Source organism: Phaseolus vulgaris, chromosome 6, assembly GCF_000499845.2.
Source record: "Phaseolus vulgaris cultivar G19833 chromosome 6, P. vulgaris v2.0, whole genome shotgun sequence".
Taxonomy (NCBI): domain Eukaryota; kingdom Viridiplantae; phylum Streptophyta; class Magnoliopsida; order Fabales; family Fabaceae; genus Phaseolus; species Phaseolus vulgaris.
The window spans coordinates 22,837,525-22,855,463 of record NC_023754.2 but is presented as its reverse complement, the minus strand read 5'-3'; the positions used below and the strand labels follow the sequence as shown (position 1 = coordinate 22,855,463).

General features: G+C 28.4%; 3 protein-coding genes across 3 annotated transcripts; 2 read left to right on the top strand and 1 right to left on the bottom strand.

Moving 5' to 3' along the window:
- The first annotated feature begins 298 nt into the window (after positions 1-298).
- On the top strand, positions 299-3,317 carry LOC137831956 (protein REGULATOR OF FATTY ACID COMPOSITION 3, chloroplastic). Its single transcript, XM_068639876.1, has 5 exons — positions 299-736; positions 1,054-1,108; positions 1,247-1,303; positions 2,023-2,100; positions 2,751-3,317. Exons 1-5 carry the CDS (start codon positions 425-427, stop codon positions 3,209-3,211), a joined length of 963 nt encoding a protein of 320 aa, XP_068495977.1. The 5' UTR covers positions 299-424; the 3' UTR covers positions 3,212-3,317.
- A 1,775-nt stretch (positions 3,318-5,092) lies between these two features.
- On the bottom strand, positions 5,093-6,496 carry LOC137831955 (desiccation-related protein PCC13-62). The gene is made up of 3 exons (XM_068639875.1): positions 6,062-6,496; positions 5,747-5,972; positions 5,093-5,652 (listed from the first exon to the last, which is right to left on the bottom strand). The coding sequence occupies exons 1-3, from the start codon at positions 6,397-6,399 to the stop codon at positions 5,287-5,289; spliced, it is 930 nt and encodes a 309-aa protein (XP_068495976.1). The 5' UTR covers positions 6,400-6,496; the 3' UTR covers positions 5,093-5,286.
- A 6,485-nt stretch (positions 6,497-12,981) lies between these two features.
- LOC137831953 (uncharacterized) lies at positions 12,982-16,222 on the top strand. The gene is made up of 5 exons (XM_068639874.1): positions 12,982-13,152; positions 14,066-14,202; positions 14,539-14,734; positions 15,534-15,553; positions 15,992-16,222. The coding sequence occupies exons 2-5, from the start codon at positions 14,093-14,095 to the stop codon at positions 16,020-16,022; spliced, it is 357 nt and encodes a 118-aa protein (XP_068495975.1). The 5' UTR covers positions 12,982-13,152; positions 14,066-14,092; the 3' UTR covers positions 16,023-16,222.
- Positions 16,223-17,939: the final 1,717 nt, after the last annotated feature.

Here is a 17,939-nt window from a genome sequence, read left to right as displayed (position 1 = left end):
TACTAGAATTATTTTTTCTAAATAATAAAGAAAAATGGGAGAAATGAAAATTAATATATTATTTTCGTTAATAAAATTAAAATTTAAAACATTAAATTAAATTTCCTAAAACACAAAAAACACATTTTAGTTAAAAACTATATATAAAACTAATTCTGACACACGTTTTAATTATATTAAAAGATTAAATTAATTTTTCGTCAGCTTTTTTTTTGGTGCAGTTTTAAAATATATTTTTGTTTTGGTAGTCAGCTTTTGAACTCATTGATAAGTTCCATTGAGCTGTGATTAAATTCATAATTTATAAAATAAAATAATCATACAGATATGGGTTACGTGTCCAAAACAAAACGCACCCCACTGTAACAAGTCACTTGAAGTCTGCGAGTGTGTGTAATTCACCGCTCTCTCTCTCGCTCTCTCCATGGACGCAAATTCACTGCTCCAGGGTTCTTCTCTTGCACCTTCTTATCCCCTCCCTAAGCTTTCAAAAACCACCATGACGACAACCAACTGCGTTAGATTCAATTTCAACCACAACCCATGCGTCATATTCGCTAATGGGTACCCTACTTCTTCTTCTCTGCTTCCATTTTCTATTCACAATAAGCCCAGTAAATCAGCATCACTGATTGTGAGTGCCCGCAAGAAAGACAAGAAATATGATACCCATAGCTCCGTACCCCAACCTGACGAGTCCACGGGTTTCTTCCCCGAAGCTATTTTACTTAAAAAGGTCACTTTTTTACCCAACCCTCCATTTGCTTTTCTCTTCCCCTCTCAGTTTAATATGATTTTCTCGGTTGCTGCAATTTTCCATCAGTTTGTTTTTTTAGGGCAAGACGACACCCTTTAGAAGACTAGTTCAGCTTAAACTTGGGTGTTTGTTTGAAGGGAGTGTTCCTAACAGTCTAGAAAATTTTGATGTTATATGCCACTCGTTATTGCGTAATTGTCTGTTGAATTTAGTTAAATTAACTGTGATTATTCTTTATGAGATGGAGATGAAGTTTCTTTTTTATATTGATTTTTTTTTGGAATTGCGATTTTCAGAGATCGGTTGAGGAAGAAGGGAAGCTTCTCCCGGAGTTTGAAGATGCCGAGGAAAGTGAGTGGTCATGGTTCAACTGTTTAATCTGTCTAGACTCTTAGGGCTAGTTACTTGCATCTGTATTGACAGGCTAAACTGCTAGGGATTACGGAGCTGAGATTATTCCTTTTGATCATTTTTAATTTTGATTTACAGGAGAACTCTTTGAAACGCTAATGCTTGAGCTTGACAGTGATATGAATGCTGAAATATGTACGTATATTCTTTTTCCTTTCTGTCGGATAAGATATTTTTATTGAAGTAGGAACTCTGTTACATCTCTTTCGTAATTATTTTCATTGTGTAATTCTTTTAGTTGTTTGTGAGCGGTCTAGTCTTATATGTATATTGTTGTTCAAATAGTATAGTAATAATGTGATGGATCGTTCCCTTCGAAGATTTGGTCTTTGCAGGGTATCCAGAGCTCACAAGATTTAATAAGCAATCACAATCTGTACAGATTTTTTTCCTTTATCCAATGACATCTGTTGATTCATACAAGCAGATATGTCATTTGTCATCGTTCAATCTTTTGCGGTGAAATTATAGATGTTTGCCCTCAATTTTATTTTTTTTAGTTTTGTCACAATCAATTTCCATCCATTCTGAAAATTTAAGTTACATGTGTGTGCGTAGAGGGTAGGTCTGGGTGCACCAGTAAGGTTGTTGTCTTGTTTCCTGAAGGTATCTTGGACACAGTCTTTCCACTTGTGGGGATAAGATAAGGCTATGCACATCTACTGTTGACTGACCCTGCTAATTGGGAACATTGTGTAGTAAGTGACTTGTGTGCACGTGCACGCTTGTTTTCCATTTAAGATGTCACATGACTTCTTATTATAGCTACCAATCTTCTGCCAGTGCATAGTAAACTAAAAGATCTTGGTGCTAACTGCTCTATCTTACACCACACTGCTTTCTTACCTCTGCAGTGCGCCACTATGAGATCATGTACTTAATTCATGAGAAGCATGAAGATGAGGTTGCTGCTGTCAACCAGAAAATTCAAGGTAATGTCCATTGTTTACCCTGTATCATTTTGTAGTAACTGTTCATATTCCCTGATGCCATGTGGAATGAGTTTAATAGTTTAACATTTCTATCTATGAGTGACGTCCTACTGTAGCCATCCATAGAATGGCTAGGTGGTTATCAGGCGGAGGCTGGTGTTCTATGACATACTTATAACTGGCTAGGTGTTTTCTTACTGCCCTTATAATGCTATTTTTTTATTCGGCCTTTGCCAAAAGTTAACAATTCATAGCCTCATAGCTGGTAAATATTTTCTCTAATGCCCTATCTGGAATTTTCATTAGGGATTTTAATACTTCTGTTCTTAATTCATTCAGTAGGAAAAGATGGCTTAGCAAAACTTTTGCACTAGATATACTTCATCCTCTGTCAATATCAGGTAGTCTCAATGATCCATAGAACTGATGGTGGTAAAATATATAAGTTGTGGAATAACAAAGAATAAACAGTCATTATATCTGATAATTGGACTTATGTTTTGGGCATCAAACGAAAAAGGCAGTAGATACAACGGTTCCTTGATATGGTCGTATTGGTTTCTTAAAAAGTTGCTGCGATCTACAGATGAAAAAAAAAGATTTTCCGACTATTGTGGTTATTTTTCTAAATATTTTGCTAACATTGACAGACTTTCTGAGGGAGAAGAAAGGGCAGGTTTGGAGGCTGAATGATTGGGGTATGAGAAGGTTAGCTTACAAAATAAAGAAAGCTAATAAAGCCCACTACATGTTGATGAACTTCGAGTTGGATGCAAAATATATCAACGACTTGAAGACTTTGTTGGACCAAGATGAAAGAGTTATTCGGCATCTTGTGATAAAGAGGGACGAGGCAATCACTGAAGATTGCCCTCCACCTCCGGAGTTTCATACTCTGCGTGCAAATGCAGACGATATCGAGGATGAAGAATTTGATGAAGAGTATGACGATGACTGGGATGGTGAAGACGAGGTTGATGGTGATGATGATGGTATTATATATGTAGATGGTGATGAAGATGAAGACATGGATTCAAGAAATGAGACATCTGCAAATGTTACACTAGCAGAAGAAACAAGAGAGTTGAGGGCTGAGAACGTAGGTAGGTAAGTAAGTGTTATCTTTTGTCCTTCATTCTTTTGTTTCTTGGATTCCATAGAAATGTACGACGTTATGCATCTAAAATATAGGATTATCTCAGTGTCTTTTTTGCTCATGTTACCAGCTCATAGAATATTTGTATGATGAATTGCAAGGGGTAATGAAAACATTTACTGCCACAATACATTTGGATAAATTTTCTATAACACTTCTAAGAACCAAAAGTAAGAAGAATAAATAGAATGAACTTTTCTATAAGCTAAAATTAATTTTATTTTTTTATAAAATTTGTTTAAATTTTTTCTAAACTTGTTTGTGGAAAAAATTGTTTAAGTATGTCTTATAATTAAGTTTTGTCCATTTTGTACAAATTTTAATCAATTCTTTTAATTGGGAAATGATTTGAGTGTTCTCGTGTGAATTTTGACTACATTCTTGTTCAACAAACTGCAATAGATAATCACCAACTAATAATTGGCTTCTCATCTCATTGGTTGGTATAAATTGTGGATTATGAATTTGTTGAAAAATGGGAGTCATTCATATAAAGTAGTTTTAGCTTGATTGTGGATTACGAGCGTTTAACTAAACGCAAAACCATATTAATTAGTCATTATTAGTTTTTATGTAAATAATTTTTAAAATTAAATTAACAAAGTAAAAATTACTGGTAAGAAAAAGATTAATAATTGAGAAATTATTTATAATTTAATTGCATTATTAATGCCATTGCTTGAAATTGTTCTGTTATTTAATTGTAAAGTAAAATATCTAAATATTAACATTACTTAGTGCCATAAGAGTAGAAACTACTCACTTGAATAATCATATTTTAGTAAGAAACAAAAGAATAAGTAGTTTTTTTTATAAATATATATTCAAAACAATTAGATTGGTTGGAGAAAAAAAGCCTCGAGTGAATCCGTGCTACTTGGAGAGCATTTTTTACTAAAATGGAAACAAATGAATAAAATGGAGAAACGAAATAATCTGTTCAAATTCATATAATTTGTTATTGGATTGGATTTGATATTTTATTCAAACTAATCCAAATCAGTAGTTTATTTTTATAATTAGATAATCTAACTTGTATGCTTAAAGTTTAACCAAACCGTGGACAGCACGTAACAACTGACTGCTCACTTGTTTTTTTTTTCTTTTCTTAAATCAATCCTTAATTTAATTATTCATAATTTTGATCACCTATTTTTTAAAATCTACAGTTGTTATTCAAACTTCAAATGTGTAGATGTTTATTTGTTTTACTTTTAAATTTTAATTAATCAAATTATTTTATAATATCTTAAATCAAAATCACGATATTAATTAAGGGTGCTATATATTAACCCTCTTAAAAGTAAAAAATACACTTCACACTTTAATAACTTAATATTTTTATACATATTTTTCAATATAAAAATATTATTATATTTTTTACTCATAGTGTAAACAAAACTTTTCTCATTAAATTAAACTGAACCAAATTTACAAGTTGGTGAAAAACAGTGACTTGATCTATATCATCCACAAGGCAATACCTTTTCACACAATTTTTTTTTCTCACATTTTTTTTCTCAATAATAATAAATTAAATTCAAGAATGAATTTTTTTCTCAAGAATAAATTAAATTCAACAAATGAATAAATTAAATATGATTAAATAAGAGAAAAAGTTGTCTCAACCTTTTTCCATTAAAATGTCCTTTTTCTATTAAATGTCCTTTACCAACCTTTTTTCATTAAAATGTCCTTTTTCTATTAAAATGTCCTTTACCAATCTTTTCCATTAATCTATTAAAATGTCTTTTACCAATCTTTTCCATTAAAATGTCCAGCAAAATAAACATCATAAATATCCATGTCCTAACAACATCCCAACGAAAATACATCTTTTTCTAAAATGAAAAGTTTTATTTATAAAATATATATTACCAAAGAGAGATAACTTGTTCAAAAATTGCAACGAAAGTAGAAAGTTACATTCTTAATATAATTCTTAATATAATAGTTTCCTTTATTATGATATAGTTTCCTTACTGTAATAGGAAAAACAGAGTTTGATTTGTAAAAGACATGGTGAAGCTTTAGATGGAATGCTTCAAGTAAGATCTTGCTATTCGACCACTTCCTCCTTTGGGGTAGAAGCCACCAGGAACACGTTCATCACCTGTTCCATATATTATCCTCAATATTTCCTCTGGGGTTCTTGAATATGCCAGTGACTCTTTGTCACCAGCCAGAATATTCCCATCAGCATCATTCTTAGCTACGTCAAGACCCTCATCTTTCACACCTTCGTTTCCCAGCTTGTTCCTAAGGGTTGAAATGCGATCTGTGAACTCTCCCACGCTCAATCCATAGGGATGCACCCGTTGCGTTTTCCGTTCATACAAAATTGCTCTTATAACTGCATCTTGTCCTGACTCTACTCCTAGAAGCCCTGCTACAAGCTGTTCATGTACATGCACCAAAAATGGAATACAAATAACTGATTCAAATTTATTGTTCAGGAGTTGATTAGCAGTGCAGGGTTTGAGAATTTACCTTCCTGGAAGTAGCATTTTGCAGCATTGGATTGGCACCAACATAGCCAGTGAGGCCAACATAGGGAATAAGGTAAGATGCAAGAAGATAGTTGATTGAATTAGCATAGGGGTCGAAGGGTGGCCTCAGAGTTCTCCCAATCGCCTTATCCATTACTTTGGCAAAAGATGAAGAGCTTAGATCCAGCAGAGGCCTAGGGAATCCTTTCACTCTGCTCTTTATGGCCCTACAACAAATAACACCCAACAACACTTCACAAATGTTCTCCATAATTTTTCATTTCTTGGCTAAAAGTAGATAGAGAAAGAACAAAACCTCAAGTGTCCAACTTCTTGCAAACCAAACTGATATATGATATCCTTAATAAGGCTGTCAAGTTTGGCAGATTTGGCACCTATGGGAGGGTCTCCTCCCTCAGCCAGTTCTGGAGCAATCTTATCCAACCCATGACCCAAAGCTCCAAACAAGAAGAACTCAGCCTCCAAGTATTCTAAGTTTAGAGGGAATTCTAAAAGATCAACATCTGATTTTGGGGCTGATGCTCTTGCAATGAGCACAGAAGAAGAATAACATTCTGGGAAAAACAAGGGAAGGACAAAGGAAGCAAGCAAAACAACAAAAGAGACTCTGATTCTGGAAGTCTGAGGTGCCATGTGAGGCTTTTTTTTTCTATGTGATGATGATCATATAGTGATGATCCACACACTCTTATATAAACCCTTTCGGTTCATGCAGCTATGCATGGAAATGATACCTGTCAAGGTATGCAACTCTGTCCTACTTATGGATTTGCTACGTGGGGATGATCCTAGCCACGTGGATTTTTAGACCATATAGGTTGCGTGATAAAACATGTCTTTTCTTTCTTGAAAAAATCAAACCGTCTGTTTCTCTGTACCTGAATCTTGCTGCATGCTTTTATGGTACAAGGTTTGGTTTACTTTTGGTTCTTGCTTTCTACTTTTATGAAAGGGTAATAATAAATTGAAAACTCACAATTTTTTATAGCTTTAATATTATTATTTTAATATCTTCGCATTTAATAGCTTTAGTTATAAATTATTACACTATAATAATAAATAAATCTATTATTTTAATTAATATTCATATAATTAGATTTATTTAGACTTTAACTTTTATTTGTGTTAATTTGATGTTTTTAGAGTAAATGGACAAAATATGCAAAAGTCGAAGTTGTTTCTTGAATCAAAACAGAAAACCAATTCGGAGGATAAGAAAGAAAAAATAAAATTTACAATACCTCAGAAACAAAATATTGGGTTTATTGTTAAGTTTTCAGTTGAATCAAATCGGCGCATCTTCAATTTGGTTTAGCTCCATTGGAGGATTGAGCAATGAATAATCTTTAGAGAATCTGTGAGGAATCCACTGGTCGAAGAACTTAGGAGTCAATTTACATTCTTTACCGATCTAAATTATCATTTATATTTTTTTGCTTAACGATCACAACCATTTTGCTTCACTGTTATTGCTAATTTTCATTGTTTGCATATAGGTTTTGAATTCTATTAACTGAAATCACTAATAGATTCATTGAGAGATGATTTAGAATCATCTGACCACTTCTATACTATCATCTTTCTAACATTAGACAAATATACGTTGAAATCATATTTAATTTGACCGTTAAACATCAACTATCAATCATTTAATTACAAATTTATCTTTTATTATATATATTTATTTTTAAATTCAAGAAATTATATACCACTCTAATGATTCTCAAAACACTCTTGTTAAGTTTCATTCCATTCCAGAATGCAATCAGAAACTGAACTAAAATGCTATCATCATTTTATAATAATTGTTTTATACAATCTTATAATGTTGTTTTTGTAGTACAATATATAGTATCTTAATAAGGAGGGTGAAAGAAACTACTCATAAAATAATGTTAGTGACATTTTTAACATAATTTTTATTATTAATTAAAACTTGTAAAATATTTTATAATTGTATGGTATAACTAAATCTAGCTATTTATGAATTATTTAGATTTAATTTATTGATTATTCACTTAAACTCGTTATTGGTAATATTATAAACAGTAATTCATTATTTACTCATAATATTATAAGAGTAGCGTTATATATATTGTGGTATGAATCTTTCTAATTTTCTTATAAGGAAAATATTAAATAAAAAGTAAATACATGTAATGTATTGTTCAAAACATTAAAAAAAAACCAATACGTATCATAAGTAACAAAGTTTATTGATAATCCAATATTGCATTCTATATTATCAGTTAAAAATTTAATGATAAGTGAAACTTATTAAAATAAAAAAAATAAACATGGAAGTTCTTTGTAATTTCTGTTGAAATCCAATCAATAAATAAAATGCGTTTGAAATAATTAATTATTATATTTCTCATATTTTCCTTAAAACTACTATGAATATATAAAATTTGGATAATTTAAAATTATTTATACCTCCATATTGAGTTTACAAGTTTTTTGAGATCTTTATCTTTGTTTTTTAAGTTACAAAGTCAACAAAATTAATTAAATAACACCGACCTTAATTAGGAGTCTTAAGTAACATTTAAGGAGATAACCCATTTTTCTATCCTCAATTATAACCAAACTTAAATAATTTAGGTACTAATTTATATTACCATTAATATTTAAATTTTTTTGAATATTATTCATAATGGAACATCAATATTTGGATAGAACTGACATACTCATAAAGAAAATATATAAAACTTTTGCTTATCTCAAGAGGATGGAAAGGAAAATCCGAAATTCTTTTAGAAATAATAAAAACAAATTCTCTCTTTATAAATATATAGTGGAAATCCTGAAAAGTAAAATCTATCTATTTTAAGTTCACAAAAAAGTAGATTTTAAAAAACAATGTGTACTTTTTTAACATTAAATAATTGATAATATCATGTTTGTTTTATTGTGATTTTTTTTAAAAATTATTTAATTAATATTTGAACTTTAAAGTAGTTGTATGAGTATATACCTTGTTACATGATGAGGATGGGATTAAACAAAAATTTCATACTCATTACGAATGGAAGATTGTGGATAAATTTTTATTTTATGGATGAGAATGAGAAAATGAAACTCACACATTGTAATATTCTCATTCATATTTTAATTTCATTTTACAACACCCAAAATAATATAATATGTTATATATATATATATATATATATAAAAAGTTTATATTAGTTTCCCTTAATTCTTTCATTTTATTAAATAATTTGTTTTTATATAAAAAATGAAATATAATTATAAAGATAGAATCAATGACAAGTTCATATTTTGATTGAACATATAATAATAATTAATATATGAATAATTACACATAATATCTATTCACCCCAAAAGAATTTGTGAAGATTCAATTCATTTGTATCCAGTCATTTGAAAGAAATGACGAGTGTGAAACGTGTTTTATGGTGCACTACGTAGAATAGAGAGGAAAGATAACTGGACTGTTTTATTTTACTTTGCTACCCTTATTTATTCACATTCAAAAATTGTGACCCTGTGGTTGAAGGTTGTGCAGTGGTGGTGTGTTGGTCTTTGGTGATGCTTTCACGTAAGAATTCATGCACATGGAGACCAAGAACAGTTTGAATATCGATGTTGCGTTTGCAATAATCCATTTTTCATTTTCTATGGATAATCAATGTTGTACCGTTTTTTCTTAGATAATCGATATTTGGTGCATCATACTCGATTGGCATAGTTTTTTTTTATGGAAAATCGATGTTCACTATAATGGTAATTGATATCTGTGATAATCTAAAGTCATTTTAGGAATTTTATATATTTAGGTTTAAATTTTATATATTTCATATTTTTATTTAAACATGACATTAAATATTTATTACTTGTATTTATTTAAGGTTTTAAATATTTTAAAAAATTTGGATTTTTATTTAAATAAAAAATTTAATATTTAGGATTTGTATTTATTTAGAATTTTGATATTAATTTATATAAATTTTTTATATATTTCATATTTTTATTTAAATAGGATATTAAATAATTTAAAATTTCTATTTGTTTAGAACTCTGAATATTTTAGAATTTTTTTATATTTCAAATTTTTATTTAAATAGAACATTAGAATTTTGTATTTATTTAAAATTTTGAATAATATAAGAATTTTATTATTTCATATTTTTACAAGTAGGACATTGAATAATTTAAGATTCGTATTTATTTTAGATTTTGAATAATTTTGAAATTTTATTTATTTCATATTATTATTTAAGTTAGACATTAAATATTTAGATTCGTTTTTATTTATATTTTTTAATATTTTTATAATTTTATATGTTTCAGATTTTTATTAAAATAGGACATCAAATCCTGATTTTTAAATATTTTATATATTTCAGATTTTTATTTAAATAAATCATTAAATAGTTTAAGATTTGTATTTATTTAAAATTTTGAATATTTTAAGAATTTTATATATTTCAAATTTTTATTTAAATATGACATTAAATAATTTAGGATCTATATTTATTTATTTATAATTTTAAATATTTTAATAATTTTTTATATATATATTCATATTTTTTTATTTAAATAGGACAAATAATTTAGAATTTGTATTTATTTAAGATTTTTGAATAATTTAAAAATTTTATTTATTTCATATTTGTATTTAAGTAGGACATTAAATTATTTAATATTTGTATTTATTTTAAATTTTGTATTTCAGATTTTTATTTAAATTGGACTAAATAATTTAAGATTATATTTATTTAAAATTTTGAATATTTTAAAAATTTATATATTTTTATTTATATAGGACATTAGATAACTTTTCTTAAAATCATAAATATGTTATGAGAATTTCACATAATATTTTTCTAATATTAATTCTTATACCATACCCGAAATAATATTTTAATTAAAAAAATTATAATCTACAAATAAATAAATAAAATTAATTTTCAATAAAAAATACATTTTTAATCACACTCATCATATACTAATTAACTTTCATAAATTTTTCTTATATATCCTACATTATTTACCTCAATTCAAACAATAAAATAATATTGGACATATATATATTATATTTAAAATCAATCCCAAAACTAATTATATAAATTAACAATTTCATATTTGTAGTGTAAATCTAAATATTTCTAAAGTATAAATCATTTCTCCTTATTTATCTTCCAATCCAAAGAGATGTCCTAATAATATAGGAAATAACTTAAAAATACTTATAGCTCTCAGGTTATAAATATAAAACAATACAGAACATCTAGAAAGCTAGATAAACTTATTTTTAAAAAAAATTAGGATCAATCAAAAGTAATGATTACTTTGACATTATCTTAATTAAGTATTATCAAATAGTAAAGAAATCAGTTCCAGAAATTTAGAAAGAAATAAAAAAATATTTTAAAAAATATTAAAATTTATAAATAAATAAATATTTAAAATTTTAATTTATATATTTAATATAAATTAGATTTTTACTCTTTTATTTTGACAATATCTCTATAGATTAAAAAAAATCTGGATCTCATACATGTTATTGCAAGTATTTATATATGAAGAGTTAATAAAAAAATGTATAGAAAGTTAAAGGGTAATAGTTAATACATTTTTGTATTTTAAATTTATTTTTTAACAACAAATATTTTTTGTTGAAGTCTCTTTCACATTTGATGCCTATTTTTTAATTTTAACTTTTTTTTTTATCAAGGTTATCTTTTATTTTGAAAAATGATATATATATATATATATATATATATATATATATATATATTTATTTATAAGCAATAATTTGACTACATTTGAAATTATATATATATGTTGGTTCCCTCAATAATTTGACTAATTCCCTCAATTTTTTTCTTGCTTCATACATGATTCCCTATGTTGGACTCACTGGCTATGTTGGTGTGAATCCACTGCTACAAGATCCTTCTTCCAGGAAGCTAAACCCTAAACTTTTATTTCTTTCTATTTAAAACTCTCCGTGTCTCACATGCAGCATTTGCATGGCAGCATTTATTCTTTAAACGATTAAATAGTTCTTGATCATTATTTTATAAATATTTTGGAGAAAATGAATGTACATGGATAAGATAATCAATCAAGCTTATGCAGTTTATTTGGAGAGTCTAGAGTCTAATCCAAAATTAAGCACAAAAACAATAACACTTTTGTTACTACATTATTCATCATCAAAACATAAATGTAAAAACTACATCTTCTAATCAAAGTATAAATTATATTTTAAATTTAAAATAAATAATTTATATTGTTATACAAAATTATTTTTTTATAGTTGATAATTCTTAAATTTAGAAGTATCTGAATAAACACAAAAGGAAAATGGTTTATATATGGTCAAAAAACAGTTTTTTAGTTGTTTAATCAAATCATTACATTTGAAATTAAAATTAAGAAATCTATTTAAAAGAAACAAAATTAATAAAATAAATATTCAATATATAAGATTAGGACATGACATGTATCTTAAGAAAAAATCACTTAAAAGCAACTTCATTTGACTTAATAAGAAGCTCTCATTTGTTCAGTTCGGGGAGTCAAATTTATATTATATAAGTTACTATAAAATTCATGACATAAAAGTTTATTAAAACTAATGTTTTATCTTGTGCAAAAAATAAATATTATTTATGTAACTAAAAATAAAAAAAATATAAATACATTATGGTTAAATTTTATAATAAATATTTTTTAATAAACAAAATATATTTTAGATATATTATAAATAATTTCGATTGTGATTGATAATTTCTTTTAAAAAATTTGAACTTTAAGCTATACTACGAATATTAAAAACGATAGATTAAAAGGACAACAAATTAAGAACAATATTTAATGATACAAATAACAAATCATAATGAGTATTAACTGATAAATCTACTTCTGTCCTTTGTCCCTTCATTAAAAATTTCAAATATTCAAATCATATCTTAAATGCAAATATAAGATAACTAAATCATAATGAGATTATCTTTTTAATTCGAAACCCAAAATTTTAAATTTGCACTATTTTATTTTATCAGAAATTATTTTAAATAATTTACGATTTAATTAAAAAAATTAAATTTGAATTATTTAAAAACTTAAAAAAAAGGTGATTTCTTTCTCAGAACAGAAGATAACATGCAACCCTATATATTTCACCCAACCGGGTGCAGGTATAATAATATATCACAACCGTTCATTACTATAATATATAAATATATCTAACGGTACCAGATCGTATTTCACCGGTGTGTCATCATATTGTGGAGATTCGCCCTGTATTTGCAAGTTTTGAAGATCTGTGAAAATTGACACGAAAGAGTGGTGTGAAGTGTGTGTTCTTCGCGCACCGCATCAACAACAATTTATCAAACAGCGTAGTAGAAGGTAAAGGTTTTTCGGTAGTTCGTTTCTTAAATCCGGTATCGTTGTTTTTGTCAATCGCTGATATTTCGTTCGATCGGATTTGATTCACAATTTTCGATTCAAATAATGGCAACTCCAAGTCGATTTTAGCTGATTATTGAGAGATTGCCCTGTGTGTTTCTTAGGGTTCTTTGTTGAACTAAATTAATAATTTGTAGTCAAGTGTGCCGTATGACAGAACTTACGCACTTGATCGGGTTTCACTTCCTGCATCGCGCTGAGACTTTAGCATTGGTGTTTGTGTGAATTGCGAGTGTCCGTAGCTGAATGTTGGATTTCAATTCTCTATGTTCGCGTTTAAAGAGTATTTTAGCAGAACTACATAGGCCACAAAACCCTAAATCGTAGCTTTTAATTTGATTAAATTGCAATTATCTATTAGTTTATTTTTGTTCTTGACAATTTGTGCTTTATATGATATGATATGATGTTATATATTTTGACCCCTTTATTCTGTTAAATTTTCTATGGCAAAAGTTTATTTGGACACGGGAGTTTATGTGCCAATTATGAATGTCCCGGTGGGATGGGTAGCATTGAGGTATACTGAATTTGAAACTAAATAATTTGGGGATTTTGAGAGTTATAATAGTTAGCTTTTGGGATGATTTGAGTTCCAGTTGTTTAATTTTAATTTCGTTTTCCCCTTTTGTGTTCGAGTGTGAGTCAAGCGTCCTAGTTGTTAATGACACAACTTACTTAGGTCAGTGGTCATGAGTTTGTGATCCGTCTTGTTTATGTTCAACCATCCCTTTGAAATTACCTGTTGTTAACCTCAGCACAAGTGTTCTGGATATTGAATTAAGAATTCAACTGCATGATTTAATTTATATTATTTCTACCAAAAATCATTTGACTCTGTTTCTATTTACAGAAACACATTACACTAGGGCAGAAAGGTATGGCCGTAGATTCAGCTTCATCCGAGAAGAAATCAAGCAATGCAGTGAATGAGTTGCTGACGTTTAATGCTGAGAATATGCAAAGCAACATGAAAACTATCTATTACAGGTTTCGTTTGGCTATTGGTTATGAATATTATTTTGAATACATAATTTAGCTTGAAACATTATATTTGGGTTGGACCATTGAACCGAAAGGGTTTTTTCTTCCCTTTCTTTTTTTACCTGATAATGGAACATGGCGAGTCACCAAGCTGTTTGATGTGTTAGTTTTAGTATGGATGAAATCATTTAATTTTATCTGTATGAAATAGTCATCCGGGTCCATGGTATATGGATGTAACTTGAAGTAGAAAAAAGTGGAGTGGGTGGGGTGGGGGTATGAAAACAAACACCTATATAATGTCCTCTATGGTTTACAAATGAATCTTTGTCTCTTTTGCAGCCGAACATTTTTATCTATAATTGGTGGAGTTGTTGCTGGTATTTTGGGATTTACAGGCTTGAAAGGATTTGTGTTTTACTTACTTCTCATGGCACTTACTTCACTTGGGCTCATTGCGAAAGCAAGTTTTTCAACCCACACATACTTTGACTCCTGGAATCGAGTTCTTCTTGATGGCTTTCTGGGTGGCTTAATGGTATGTTGTTTGTGTTCATTTCATCTTTCTTTCAGTTTGGTGTATGAGACTGTTTGTTTTTTTCATTGAAGAAGAAATTAGTTTGGATAAGATAGTTAGAGATGAACACAACTACAGAATAAATATCATATGTAGAAAGGCACAAACAATTTAGATTAGCCAAACTTTTGAAGCACATATACTAAAGATACCCAACTGGTGAGGGGAATTGCCATGTGCTATACTTAAACACTAAATATCAATGCAAGTGTAGGAAGATGTTTTCCCTTAAACAATAAGCATTCTATTCCAGCCAAAAGACATCAAGGAATAGCATTCGATGTGTACTAGCAGAACACTTAAGCTTTCTAATATAGATGCTAAAGTCAAACCTCAGAACAAAATCTAATTAAAACAAAATGCTTCAACATTAAAGGTACACTAAGCACTCACATAAGATACACTTGCTGAATTAGCTTTTAATAAAATAAAGAATATTATAGAATTTTTCAAAGTCAGTTTCACATGACATATTTGGAGATAAAAGCTTTGTTGGGTCTATGTATGTATCTGTAACATATCATTAGAATTGATCTTGCTGAGCAGTGCCGTCCAATAGCTCCTTGATGTTTGATGAAATTGCATACAAGAATAGCATTTTATGTTTATAATAATGAAATTTTGGGAGAGGTCTATATATGGTCTTGCTGGTCTTATTTGATCATAAGATTTATTTTGGGGTTTTTCTTCTCTCTGATGTTTAGCACTTTTTGAGTATGGGTTGTTCAGCATTATAACTTCTCTTTTTCTACTTCTGCAGTCGTTCGTGCTCTTTTGGACGTATCCTTCTCTTTAATAATGGTTTGGTGGTGGATTATGACAGAATATTCGTTAAATCAATTCAATAAAATCTGTTAAAAAATGGAGCACTTGTTTGTCTTACACGAGAATAATGGAAAAGGTTTTTCTAAATTTAATCAGAACTTAATTTACAATTTCAAGTATGAAAAACAAATTGATTTGGTGGGGGTTGGGTAATTTCGTAATATCCAGTTTTAGTAAGAGGAATAACTTTCAAATGTTGAGTAAAACTAATGAAATTTTCCGAGTTTCTTGAGCAGCAGTTGCCATGTTAATTCAACTTGTGCTATGTTTGTTCTAAACGCTGGTTGTTCGAGTTTGGCATTCAATAAAACACAACACTAGAAAATTTAACTTGCTGTCTACATCTCTTCTGTTGAAATTCTTGCCATTATGTTGTTCTTTGACAAAATAAAGATTTGCCTACGACATTGTCCATATATTTTGATAGATGGAATGTGCACATGTTTCAAGTGAAGACTATTTGGACAACCGTAGCTGCTATTGATCCTTACTGTAATTCAGTTGCATTCTACAATTACTAGATAGCTTTTCATGATATTCCCGTTTCTAAATTGAGATTTACTACCAGAATTTTGTCTGTTTATGTATTATTTAAAATAGTATCTCAAGCGAGAAGTTTGTTAACTGATAGATTGCAATTTCGTCAATTTTTTAATTTAGGCTTATTGTACAATTAAACTGCTAGTCCTTCTATAATAACGGAACTGTGAATTTAATTCTGTACATTTAATCTATATTTAATTATTATAAAAGTCGTTTCATTATTTTCTTTCACTTAAAACTTTACATTTTTTTAATTCAAAATAGTAACAAATTAAGTTTATGAAATTGTTGTGGATATAATGTTCAAAACTTATTGCCTATAATATCAAATTTTGCTCTGAGATTGTAGTTTTCTTCAAATTTTAACTTGTTTCTAGATCATTTAATTTTATCATATTTTTGGTTAATTGCCTGTAAACATTTAGAGTTTTTTTATATTAAATCTGTCATGATTCTTTAATTATCACGAAAGAATATGAGACTCTAAGGATTTTTAAATAAAATAAATATAGATGACAATAATATTTGTTTAATTATTGTTTCTATTTAAAACTGAGGAACTGCTAAAATGCTGGTGAAGCCTATACCTAGCTAGATTCTATGTGCGTTTTAATTCTTAACCTGTGAATTTGATGAGTAGGAACTAGAATTACAATGCAAAAAGACGCATATAAGAGGAACTTTTTTAATCATTTTAGAAATGCATCTGATTAATGTAAATGTAAGCAGATATCGGTGAGAATTGAACCCAGAGGATTGAGAGAAACGGGTGAAAGTCACTCTAGTTAGGTGGAGGACACCTGCCAGTCCACATGGAAATCACCGACACCTACTGGTCCAAATAAAGATAAATATTATAACTATTATTGGTATTGTTTTACAATTTATTGTGGTTTATATCAGTAGAATTTAATTTGAATCTTTTAAATAAAATAAGGCGTCAAACTTGATTTTTATAATTATAAAAAATAGAACCAAAAAGGATATTTTATCAAGGGATGAAATGCGTGGAAGGATAAAACAAATGAGAAAATTTGAGAATAAAAAAAATGTGAATTTTATATATATATTTATTTTCCATAAAATTTATATAAAAATAGGAATGATAACATAATGAAAGAGTTGTTTGAGACGTGAAGTTGTGAAAACTTTTATATAAAAAAAATATAATAAAATTTTTATAAACAAAAAAACATAATAAAGGAGTTCTACTTTGATTATATATTTTTTTTTGCTGTTGAGGTAAAATGTATGTTTCTTTCATATTTTTCATATTTTGTTAGATAAGGGATATATTTAGTTCTAGTTATACTTGCTTAAATATTTATTAAATATTTTTTATAAAAAATAGTGATATTGTGAATAATTCAATATTAAAAAATATATTTTATTTGTATTAATAAAAAATTATAATTACAAAAATTTAAAATGAAATATTACATAAATTAATTGTAGTTTAATAACTATCTATATATCCAATTTAAAATATCAAACATATATTCACATTCATACCTGTACCGGTCGGCACCGGACGACCGCAAGATTCTCATGGTAAAATTATTACAAAAACCCCTGCGTCTTATACGACTCTTCGTCCTTCCATGACCTCGAGCCTGGGGGGCAAGTGTACCGGTCGGCACCGGACGACCGCAGGATTCTCATGGTAAAATTATTACAAAAACCCCTGCGTCTTATACGACTCTTCGTCCTTCCATGACCTCTAGCCGGACGACCGAATGGTTTATGTCGAATAAATCTAATTTAATCCAGAACGTGGTTACACGTGTAGAAAAGAGCA

Excerpts from the sequence above, each read along its gene's own strand:
- LOC137831956 (XM_068639876.1), top strand. The coding sequence starts at position 425 with ATGGACGCAAATTCACTGCTCCAGGGTTCTTCTCTTGCACCTTCTTAT. Across the intron at positions 737-1,053 it reads AAGCTATTTTACTTAAAAAG|AGATCGGTTGAGGAAGAAGG; the intron begins GTCACTTTTTTA and ends TGCGATTTTCAG. Across the intron at positions 1,304-2,022 it reads TGATATGAATGCTGAAATAT|TGCGCCACTATGAGATCATG; the intron begins GTACGTATATTC and ends TTACCTCTGCAG.
- LOC137831955 (XM_068639875.1), bottom strand. The coding sequence starts at position 6,399 with ATGGCACCTCAGACTTCCAGAATCAGAGTCTCTTTTGTTGTTTTGCTT. Across the intron at positions 5,973-6,061 it reads CAAGAAGTTGGACACTTGAG|GGCCATAAAGAGCAGAGTGA; the intron begins GTTTTGTTCTTT and ends TATTTGTTGTAG. Across the intron at positions 5,653-5,746 it reads AAAATGCTACTTCCAGGAAG|CTTGTAGCAGGGCTTCTAGG; the intron begins GTAAATTCTCAA and ends GTACATGAACAG.
- LOC137831953 (XM_068639874.1), top strand. The coding sequence starts at position 14,093 with ATGGCCGTAGATTCAGCTTCATCCGAGAAGAAATCAAGCAATGCAGTG. Across the intron at positions 14,735-15,533 it reads GCTTTCTGGGTGGCTTAATG|TCGTTCGTGCTCTTTTGGAC; the intron begins GTATGTTGTTTG and ends CTACTTCTGCAG. Across the intron at positions 15,554-15,991 it reads TCGTTCGTGCTCTTTTGGAC|ATTTGCCTACGACATTGTCC; the intron begins GTATCCTTCTCT and ends GACAAAATAAAG.